This window comes from Leptidea sinapis, chromosome Z (assembly GCF_905404315.1).
Source record: "Leptidea sinapis chromosome Z, ilLepSina1.1, whole genome shotgun sequence".
NCBI lineage: Eukaryota > Metazoa > Arthropoda > Insecta > Lepidoptera > Pieridae > Leptidea > Leptidea sinapis.
The window spans coordinates 22,206,215-22,217,900 of NC_066312.1; the positions used below are offsets into that span (position 1 = coordinate 22,206,215).

Here is an 11,686-nt window from a genome sequence, read left to right on the forward strand (position 1 = left end):
GAAAAAATTTGTAGTCCGTTGGAGCAAGTTCTGGCGAATAAGGAGGGTGACGAATGGTTTCTAATTGCAGTTCCTGTAGACTTAAAACGGTTTTTATTGGTAAACTTTGCTTTGGGTCAGCCATTACATTTTTCGCAGACGGTCATCGTAAAGAATCCACTTTTCATCGCATCTCACAATTCGATCCAATGTTCCTTCATTTCTGTAAGTAAAAGATAAAAATATAGCCGGCAAAATTGTTAAAAATCAAATATTTATTCTTTATTTTTTTTTGGGGTTTAGTCAATAATGAGTATGTCGCCCCCCTAGCTTAAAAAAATCCTTAATTACATATACCATTTAAACGGCCAGATTTCATTCAAACTTTGTAGATTTATCGAGGACCGATGATAATACTCTAATTTGATAAGATTATTCCATTATTCAATTTGCAAAATAAGATTTTTGCCAATTTATATAATTTTTAAATAAATAAATCACTAATAAGCGCCATCTAGTGACTTATTATAAACTACAAAGAACCGCGCGACAATACAAGAAAATTTTAGTATCTAATTCGTTTAAAAGCGACTAGATGGCGATGAATTTGTATTTCACGCCATCTAGCAGCATTTTAATAAACTCTTAAGGCAATTATGAAATGATATCCTGAAACGTACGCGTATACAAATGATGTTTTTATTTATGAAAAGATGGCGCTGTTTAATTAATTTGTTTCCATAATAAATTGATTGTGATTTAACTGAGCTAATTATTACTTATTATAAATTAATAAGCTAGTTCGGTGATCTCCGGCGACCTGAATTAAGTGATCTTTCAATATAACTAAAATATTTTTATTCGCAAATATTAGCAGCTTATTAAGCTATTATTAAAATAATAATGCTTCTACACCCCATGCTCTTTTAAAATAAAATATATTTTTTTACACTATTTTCAATTTAAGTTATTTTCTATTTTTTAGTTTTTTTTTAAACTATTATTTTGAAGTATATAAAATATAGCTTTTTATTTCATATACATAAAATATATATATATTTTTATTGATGATGAAATAAAACACACACATCATAACTTCATGTTTTTTTTACACACAACGATATTTATTCTTATATATACTATAAAATATTCAAAATACACTTAATTATATTTAACCACATCGTATACCCTTACTGTTTACCTTAAATTACATTTACACATTAATTTTACCTGTGTTTAACCATAATCAGAGTATTGTTTTCAGTCATTGAGCTAAAATGGGTTTTTGAGCTGGATTTTATTATACATAATAAAATATAATATGTACCTACATACCATTAGGTTACGTTTGAGTTCAAATCAAGCCTTAAGCACGTGTGGGCACATCGCACTGCCACACTTATTGCGACCTAATTTTAAATAAGATGTTATAAAAATGATGACTTTTTGATGAACACGTTGATTCACGTATATGACGATTATGATAATAGTGAAGTTAACTAATCAATTAACCTAATACATGTTACGTTGAGTATGTAATCAGATTATCTAAAGAGAGCAATAGAGTAAAATATATATAATAACACATGGAAGTAAATTGAGCATTTGCCTTTGGTTAGTTTATATTTTCTTATCGTGCGATTTAGATGTCAGACGTTTAACCAAGTCTCCAAGTGGGTTTGGATCTGTAAACGAGCCTGGGTCAACTCTTCGGAATCTTCGTCGCGTCTCGGGTACATATCAGCACAATGGGCGGTACCTGTAAGGATGTTTTCAGTATGAGTATAATGGCCACGTAAGGAACCTTCACAGCGTGAACCTGCTTTCACCTGCCTAATGATAATATTCAACAGATACATTTCAAAGACACGAGCCTCGGGCCTTCTTTTGAGTAAGTAGAATAGTATCTTTAAGATTTACATCTACATACAACATAATAACGGCATAAAGGCATTTATTTTCTCAAAATTCATTCGTGATTCTTTTTTGGATATCACTTTACACAATACCACCGCTTTGGAAACAAATGGCGCTCTGAGAGAGAAGAGAGCCAGAAGTTATCATATTGATGTTAGTTCTCCTTCCAGAAGAAATGATAATTGTGGAAATCTTCCCGTTTTTATCAAGATTAAATAAGAACAGCATGATCCATAATATTCGAAACGGGACACAACAGTATACACAAGAGCACGATTATTTTAGAGAAACAAAAATGGATTTGGAGGCACATGACACAGATTACAGATTACTAGTGTTACTTATAACACACACTTTGGATATCAATAATATTCATTTATACGTATAGATAGACTATGCCAGCTGTGAAAACGTGGAATAAAAATTTAGTTTAGAATTAGCCTCTATTTATAACAATACACGCACTAACACAAAGTATAGGACGTAGCTTGAAAGGCACATCAAAGTATTAAACCTGGACTCTTTCTAGACGCATAAATTGTCTAAGAACGTTCAATTGTTATAAATATTTCACTCATTTTAAGGCAACTTCAATACTAAATAACTTTTAGATAATGTTTAGGTATATTAATGTGATTTAAATTATGTAAGTAGATATTTTACCGTTGATGAATATGGCTGGGGTGTCGGAGCTCATGCTGCTAGTAATACCGAGCGCATGCCACGGATCAATCGAACCATGCACAAATACCACGCGCGTTGCCCTTATGTCTTTCGAGCCGTAGTCAATGTTGCTCCACTCAATGCCACTACTAATGAATTTCTCGTTGAATCTATAAAAACACAATGAATTAATGAATATAATAGGTAAGGGATCATATCACATCAAACTCGTTGGTTTAAGATGGGCATATTGCACTGGACAGCAAATAAACCAGGCCACCTGCTACTTCGGAACTCTGATTTGTTTTTCTCGAAAAGTATAAAACTTAGATCTATCGAAGTTATACCTACTGAAAGTGCGTTTCATGACGAAATAAAGTGAAAAGAAATTCATTTTTAAGTATTAATTACAGGTTTTACAAAAAAGAGCCATATTTCAATAGTAATAATCACTAGTAATTATAAAATAAAATTAAAAATTATAGCCTAAAACAAAACAAAAAATTAAAAAAAGTTATTTTTCAGTATTCTCTCCCCTTGCGCGGATAACTGCCAGCATTCTTGTATTCATCGATCTCACGAGTCTGACGATGTAATCTTGAGGAAATGCATTCCACTCCTCTTCAATTGCTATTCGCAGTTCTGGAAGACTTGTTGCAGTAGGTACCCGGCTCGAACCCGACGTTTCAGCTTATCCCATAAGTGTTCTATCGGATTTAAGTCCAGGCTTCGAGCTGGCCAATGCATTGTATGAATGCCGACATCGCGTAGGTATTGGGTCACCACGTGAGCCACATGAGGCCGTGCATTATCATGCATCAACTGCATATTCTGTTCGATATATCCTGCGTAAGGTACCACATGGTCTGCGAGGATTTCAGTAATGTACCGATGAGAACTTAAACCACGTGCATGGCCAAGGGCCGTCGGTTCGATGATAACGCTGTATTAACGGTTAACGAAATGCCGCCCCTGACCATTACAGATCCTCATCCATAAGCAACAGTTTCCTCGATGCAACACTGAGAATAACGTTCTCCAGGGCAACGATATACTGTATATATCTGTCGTCCGTCACTTCCATGTAGACTCACCCTGGTTTCATCAGTGAAGAGAAAATTTCCTCACTGCTCTTACGTGCTCCCAAGCAAATTCATGTCGAGCTCGACGGTGGGCTACCGTTAATGCTGGAACTGTTGCAGCTCTCTTTGGAGTCAGGATCTTCCGGTCTATTCCGTTCAGCAAGTCTTCTTCTGACGGTATCTGAACTTATGACCACTTGGCATTCGTCACGCAGACTTAGTTGGACTTGAACTGCGTTGAGGCGGCGATTTCGCAGAACAGTAAGTAGGATATCTGGTGCTTCTGTAGCCTTAGGTCTGCCCGTACCTGGATGGCGAACGAATGCTCCAGTCTCTAGATATCGTCTGTAAACTCGTTGCACTGAAGATCTGCTGATTCGAAATCTTCTAGCGACCTTACGTTGTGTGAGGCCTGCTTGAAGTAGTGCTACAGCTTGAGTTGTTGCCTGAGGTGTCGTATCTATTATTGACCGAAAAAAAGGCAAGATTACGCGCTTTAGATCAAACGGTTGACAAAAACTAAGGAAATTATAAGAAATATCCGGCTACCCTCATTGGAGTACAACGAACGCTAATCGTGATTTCTAGTTAAAACATAGAAAATCGTTACAATCGTGTTAGGTGCTCGATTATAAATTTATAGTAATTTTAATTATCATGAAACGTACTTTCTGTAAGTATAATTATTAGGACAGTTGTAAGTCTTATACTTTTCGACAAAATCGAGTCAGATATCCGAAGTAGTTGTTGGCCCAGTTTATTTGCTGTCCAGTGTATAAATATTATTATCATTGTGCGTACTTCCTTAATATATCACAGTTATACAGCAACACTAAACACAAATCATGTTTCTGTCAAAGGAAAGCGTTTTTACTCACTTTGGCCCAAATATATCTTCACACTGTTTTACAAAGAAATCAAGCGGAAAATAATCACCAAACATTTCAGTTTCGCTGCTTGATGTTTGGTAAAATCCAAATTCCGTACATGTTTGGTACATCCACTGGCGACCTGCAATATTTCTTTACATTAGTTAATGCAATTTTACAAGAGATAAAATAAATGAATAATAATTATACATTATATTACTTCATGGCCATATTATATTCCCCTAGCGGGAGGTGTGATCATAGGCAGCAAGCAATTTACTTTTGTTAATTTTAATAGTTGCACGTAGGTCAACAACAAGTTATCACCAAAATAATCTGTTAATTGCTTTTCAAAATATTCTCCTCTACATTTTAAACATTTTTTCATGCGATCCAACCATTTTTTAAAACAGGAAGACCACAGATCTGAAGGCATGTTTTCTACGTGCTGATTGGACACATCTTCGGAATTGGTAAAAGTGAAACCTCTCATCAAATCTTTGATTTTGGGGAAAATACAGAAATCACAGGGTAGGTCGGGACTATGTGCAGGATGGGTGACGAGTTATACTTTTCGGAAGCTAAAAATGAATTAGTTTTGTTGGCCGTGTGTGAAGAAGCGTTGTCATAATGTAGGAGAACGCGGCTTTTTGGTCGTCTTTCGCGAACTTTTTTTAACACCCTGAGTAAACAAATGGTAGAATACCACTTGGCATTAACACTCTTTTGATCTTCAAGTGGAATTGTGCAGATGGGACCCATAGCTGAGTAAAAAATGCAATAATTTTTTACCAACGTTTCTCGCCTGCCTCACTTTTGTTGGCCTGTTCTCATTTTCAAACAATAATTCACAAGATGGCGGTATTTTTTCTATATACCTATATTTTTGATTGTGTATACATAAAACACATTTTAGTAAGTAGATTTATCAATAATCTGATAAACACAATTCTAAAATAACTTATCTAATATTTTTATCCTGAATAATCATAAAAAAAAAATTTTTTGGTATACTAATTTCCTTGGTTTCTATTAAGATTTTAGTATTAGATTTTACTTTTTAGGCAAGATGGCTATAACAGAAACACAAAACTCTTTCTTTCAAGTCAATAGAACACAATTCATTAGGGTGTCAAAAAATTTCAACAATACTCAAACTGTGCTTTCATTGTGATATCAAATAAAACTTGTAGCATCATTATGTGATCAAGACCCACCTCCTTCATTTCCGAATGTCGTATTTCTCAGTTCTTTTATCATATTACTGTAGCTATACTCCAAACACGTTTCATTATTCTTCTCCAGCATTAAATCATTGAGCTTGACAAGTGCTTTATATGGCTTCTCGTTGCTTTGTGTGAACATATCACAAACCTGGTAAAATAAAATATTAACAAAAACAAGAAACAAGGTACAAAAATGTTAATGTGGTTCACAGAATACATCTACTTACCAGGTTTCTAAAGTATATATAGTTCTTAGTTTTGGAAAAAAGAGGCAGTGATATATACAGACGGACAGACAGACAGACATGACAAATCTATAAGGGTTTCGTTTTTTGCTACTTGGCTATGGAACCCTAATAAGAAAACAATATCATATTGTAAGATATAAGAGTGTAAGAGTTTTTTTTTACATAAACTGCACACTGATAAAGGCATAAAAGCATTGACATATAACAATAACCCAAGATATACCATTTCATAATGAAGTTAAATAATAACTATGTAATTGTCTATTAATGCAAATTAAACCTTAACACCCTAACATAAAGTTTAAATGACATCAAGCTATCTAAAATAAATAAATAAATTTGTTCTTAAGGAGTGTTGAGTGTGATACCTTATTTTATACAGAAAATGTAATAGAAACTATTTTAAATAATGTTCTTAAAAAGTACTCACACTATTGATGGTAATATTTTTATATGCAGGTTTGACACTCAATCTGTTATCCTCATTATACTGGACAAGTTCAGCAAAATAATCGGCTATATTGCTGTAGAAATTCTTTACATCATATGAATTCGCCTTTGAGAAGGGAACACAGACACTGTGGAATAAATTATTTTACAATATGATTATATGAACTCCGATTAAATGACACATTAAAAAAAGTTACAACCTTGTGAAGCTTTATGATTGGATACAATTATTGGATTATTTTATGGCCACTTTAACCTGAAATCTATCATCATAAAATCTTTAGTTAGGATTTCCAAATTAATATTTATAAATCCAATTAGCTGGTACATTTTGAGTTTTGTAAACAGTCATTAATTTGTTTTTTCCTGATTTGTTTTTTCTTTGGCATAGCTTATATTCTACATAGGAAATCTTTAAAATTCTATTATTTACGATTACAAGTTTTATCGTGGCACTAACATGGCTTCAAAAACAGCTCGAACGATTAATAATAAGTAAAACACTGGTGTCGCAAAAGGCTATTATGGAAGAGGATTTCATTATTAGATCTAATTCTTATTAACATGGGAGTAGTCTGTGAGAAATACTCTTTCACACTAAAAATATTTTTCAAAATAAACAGTGCAGGTAACCAAACCAACCAAAAAAAATTGGTGAAATTGGAAACTCATGTATGTTGAAAACAGCTATTTTTTACAAAAGAATTGGCTTCAGGACAATTATTTTTAATATAAATAATAAGAGATTACTTACCGGAAATTTTTCTCAACAATACTTGTACTCTTTTCCATTAAGGCCTCCAATTCTTTATGGGCCATCTTCACACTGTTCACACAATCATCACTTGAGGTTTTTGCATTTAAGGATTGTTCTACTACTTGGAAATATTCTAGAACAAAACATAAGATTAGTTGTGTGATAGTTGAAACATTTCAAAATCAAAGTCTAAAAATTATACTACTTATCACTAAAGAGGTAAGCTTGGCCCCTTTATAAAGAACAGATCCAGCTAATTCTAAAAGAACCTGTGGATCCTATGGTAAATATTTTCAAGCCAATTTAGTTTTTATTAGGTAAACCAATTACCAAAAAAAAACGGGCACTCAAATCTTTTCTGTACAACTATGGAAATTTTAAACAATAGGTTTTATATGCATTCAATTAATTAGAAACAATTGTCTTTGCATTACAAAGTACTGGCAAGTAAAGTAAAATGTTCACAAATTTGAAAATTTCAAAGATATTTTAACATATTATTTGTAAAAATAATGTAAAATTTTGTAAAAATGCCAATATTTGTTTTTTAAAACAATTCGACACGTGTTTCGTCTCTACACGAGGCATCCTCAGGACGTGTTGTCTCGCCAAAATCTGGCATGAGACTATGTCTAACTGAGTCTTAAAACTTAAATCATTTTTATAATTATGGATTTCCGCAAAGTAACGCCTAATTCAATAAATATTCTATTTGATTCAAGCATTTGCTTGCAGTTTGTATTTAGATATAGTGTGATAAATATATAAAAAGGGTTTTTAGTAATTTTAATAAACTGAGGTTGATGTTAATTATTTAAATTGGTTTTGTGTGATAAATTTTATACTGCAATATGAATGACAAGACAATTACTGCTGGTAATATAGTGACTCTTCTTCAAGAAGGCTGTACTCAATGTTGTGTTGGAATGGTTTGGTGTCGGTATTCAGAAGACCTGGACTCGGTTTCAGAAAAGTGGTTCTTCAAAAAGAAGACTGGGATTAGGAAGAAAACAATGTACTGAGGCCAGGCACAACCAATGCATTGTGATGCCAATCTTTATGAAAACAGAAGTCTACCTACAGTAACATCAAAAACATTCTTGAAGATGTTAGAAATGTGAGTGCTAGCATTAGGACTATCCTGGGTCATAAATTACCCCATGAGCACTATTTGCAAGGTTAATATTTTTCAAAAATTGTGTTACATGGACATATGTAGACTGGAGCAAGGTTTCATTTTCTCATGAAGCCAGAATCTCTTTATTTGGTGAGGACCAACATCATAAAGTGCTAAGTTATGCAGAGGCATGTTTTGAAGAAGTCATGTTTAGTTCATGGCCTAGTATAACTTCTGAAGATAATGCAGTTAGTTTTTGTAGAAACTGGCTCTGTAAATGCGCAACTCTATATCCAAATTCCTCATTTACAACCAATGTTACTGCTGTGACAGGAAGTGCTGCTGTGTTTATGGATGATACTGCAATGGAGCATACCAAGTGGGTGACATAGAGGTCTATTATGAGACTTTTGAAAATGATGCTTTAGAGCTGTACACCCAGCACCACATTACATCCAATGGCTTAAAATTGCTATTACGGGAGCATATTCCCCAAGAACCCATAAAAAACCTAGTCCAAAGCATGCCATGAAGAATTGCAGCATTCAGCCAGTGGAGGCCACACTTTACATTATTATTTTTATTGTTTATAACTTTATTATTATTGTCAAGTATGTCACATAAGTCAATTGATGTTATGTCATTTTTGTCAATACGAGCAAGTTTCTGAAAATCAAACACAGATTAAGCTCGACTTAAATTACCAAACAAGTTGAACACCAGATAATAATATTTATTTTATTTTGTTGTTGCTATTTATCGGTTTCCGTTGACAACTTTTAATACTAAAAGTACTAGATTAAGTCAAAAGTTCCAGCTTTTTTGCAAAGGAGCTTAGTTTAGTTTTGTTTAAATCATTTAAATATTATTTCTAATGTAGTAATAACATAAAAATGATTAAGTATTTATATTCTTAAATAATTCATTTCATATTTTTCCTATCACCTACCATTGAAATTCAATTTAGCTTGGAGTGGGCCACTTGAAGAAACAGATGCATACACCAGATGAGGAAATTTAACTCTTAACCAAGCTGCCAATGATCCAGGATATGATCCTCCAAATGCAATCCACTTGACTCTGTTTGAGTCCAACTTATACTCTTCATTGATGGCTTTTATGAAATTAGCCACATCGGCTAGTGCTTGGTGGGATGACAAGTATTGTAAGTTTTTTACACTTAAATCACTAAAAATCAGATTTAATAACAAGTTATTGAAATGGTATTTATTATACATATACTACTTCTTAATATACTTATAATAGTGAGACATTGTTCTACAAATTTAATTGTCCTCTCCCATTCGAGTTATTGTTCTAATAAAAAAAATTGTGACATACCTTGTTGGGTGACTAGCTCCATAGTACCTATGTTCTAGCATAATACAAAGTGCCCTGAACTGTTCGGCATAATCTATCCATGTACCATTGATAATCCATAAAGGATTGGCTTCTCCCTCACCTCCAACCATCAAAAATATATGGCCATGTTTTGAATCATAAAAAGAATCATTCACAAAGTATCTCTGCAAAGCAATTTAATAGAAATATAAACATCTTATTATTAGCATATTTGGATTCATTCATATTCTTTGATGTTTTTAAAGAGGACTGATAAAATCAAACAAGAAATATGTAGGGCACCTGTTTCCATGTTCGCATGTCTGTGGGCGTGAAATGATCAAGTTTTTGGTTGAACCATTTAGCCGGCGCATTGTGGCGAACAGGTTCAGCCGCTGCTTTAAGGATTCCCCCTGAACTTCGTCCTAGACGAAAATGTTTTCCACATTCAACTGTAACCCCGAAGGTTAAAATAATACATATTTTAAAACTAAGATACATTGTAGCAACTAGGTATCAATATCAATGCTTGGTGTTATTCACACGAAAATTTTTGCATAAATTCACAAGCGAAATCATAAATTATGTCATTAAATAGAGTTGAGTGTAACAATACAAATCACAATACATTTTATATGTATATAAACAGAGATTTCTTCCGAACTAAATAATTAAATAATTTATCGATTTCAAGTTTATATGATAATTTAAAACTGAAAAGTATTCTGTAGTCTGTGGCGTGTGGTAAACTACTCTGTGGTAACGAAAGCGAATTACGATCAATACGTCTGTGTTTCCCAAAATTTTTTTTGGCCATGCCCCACCTTAACATTTCTCCTATACTCCTCCATACATAATTTTTAACCTTTATAAATTGTTTCGTTTATGAAATATAAATTTTATATGAGGTTCCAATTTACCTTGCTTTAATCTCAAGTCTCGGCGTTGTGTTATATCAAGTAATTTTTTTTTACCAGTAAATCACTTACAGCACTAAATTCCACATTCAATCATATATGAAGATGGAAACGGTCTAAAAGTTTTATTGCACATTCTTGAAGTTTGCCTTTTTTTGTTAAATTTGTCACCGATATCTAGCATTGCAGTTAAATAACCCAAAGCGAAAGGGTTAAAGTTGTATCGAGTCCATTTTTAAATTGCCCCCGTGTGGCCCTCGACGTAGGCCCAACGTCGGGAATCAATGGTCTTCAGCTAGCTTAATGTATTATGAACAGTGAAGTCATATTATTTATCAAAATGAAGGTGTAACCTACATCAAGATTTACTTGCCAATAACAGGAGCTTCTCTTGTTATCGAGTATATTGAAAAATAATTTAAATATTCTTCTTTTATTTTGGAACGAAACTTTTATACGGATGTTCGGGCCTCACTGCGCGGGCTGTCTACTCGAGCTAAAGTACTTATTACACTTCACTGCATTTAGTCGTCTGAATTCCGTGGTTACTGAATGTAGACAAGTATAATCACATTTAGCAATCTAGCATCCTGAATTTGGAAATAAATATGGTTTCTAACTGAATCATTTAGAAGCATAATTTGTAATTATGCAAGAAGTTATTATAATAAGATTATAAAGGTGTAATCGCATTAAGTTATTGATTTCAGTCGACTCTTTGTGCGTGGAGGACGTATCTCAGTTTTGTTTTATGTTCTCGAAAAATAGTAATAGCCCGAAGTTTTAAACGATCTCGAATCCATTCGTAGATAATTTCTGAAGTCCACTGCCTCTAAAATACCCATAACGTCCATGTTTACTCGCTTTGCACACAGTAATAAATATTCCTTCACCCATGTTCTTCTTTTTTACTTGAGCTAACGGCTAGGGCTAGGCAATACACATTTTCTTGGTGTCTGGAGTCATCCTTGTATACGACACGTCTGATTTCGTTGCGCTTTAAGTGGTAACTGATTCAGTAACTTGATTTAGGACAGTGTGATCAGAAGCTTCTAATTTGTAAGTTGCTTCTGAATTTGAAGGACTAAATTCAGTGAAGTGTAATAAATGCTTAAGCGTC

At 33.4% G+C, this 11,686-nt stretch overlaps 1 protein-coding gene across 1 annotated transcript; it reads right to left on the reverse strand.

The window, feature by feature from the left end:
• Window positions 1-1,068: 1,068 nt before the first annotated feature.
• On the reverse strand, window positions 1,069-10,348 carry LOC126978503 (putative serine protease K12H4.7). The gene is made up of 9 exons (XM_050827344.1): window positions 9,953-10,348; window positions 9,650-9,834; window positions 9,258-9,496; window positions 7,189-7,324; window positions 6,415-6,562; window positions 5,728-5,884; window positions 4,520-4,652; window positions 2,560-2,729; window positions 1,069-1,738 (listed from the first exon to the last, which is right to left on the reverse strand). The coding sequence occupies exons 1-9, from the start codon at window positions 10,148-10,150 to the stop codon at window positions 1,629-1,631; spliced, it is 1,476 nt and encodes a 491-aa protein (XP_050683301.1). The 5' UTR covers window positions 10,151-10,348; the 3' UTR covers window positions 1,069-1,628.
• Window positions 10,349-11,686: the final 1,338 nt, after the last annotated feature.

What these genes read in the sequence shown, in the direction of transcription:
- LOC126978503 (XM_050827344.1), bottom strand. Translation starts at nt 10,150, where the DNA reads ATGTATCTTAGTTTTAAAATATGTATTATTTTAACCTTCGGGGTTACA. An exon ending in GACATTCGGAAATGAAGGAG is followed by an intron (nt 4,653 to 5,727) that starts GTGGGTCTTGAT and finishes GAAATATTGCAG; the next exon opens with GTCGCCAGTGGATGTACCAA. An exon ending in CCCAGCCATATTCATCAACG is followed by an intron (nt 1,739 to 2,559) that starts GTAAAATATCTA and finishes ACATCCTTACAG; the next exon opens with GTACCGCCCATTGTGCTGAT.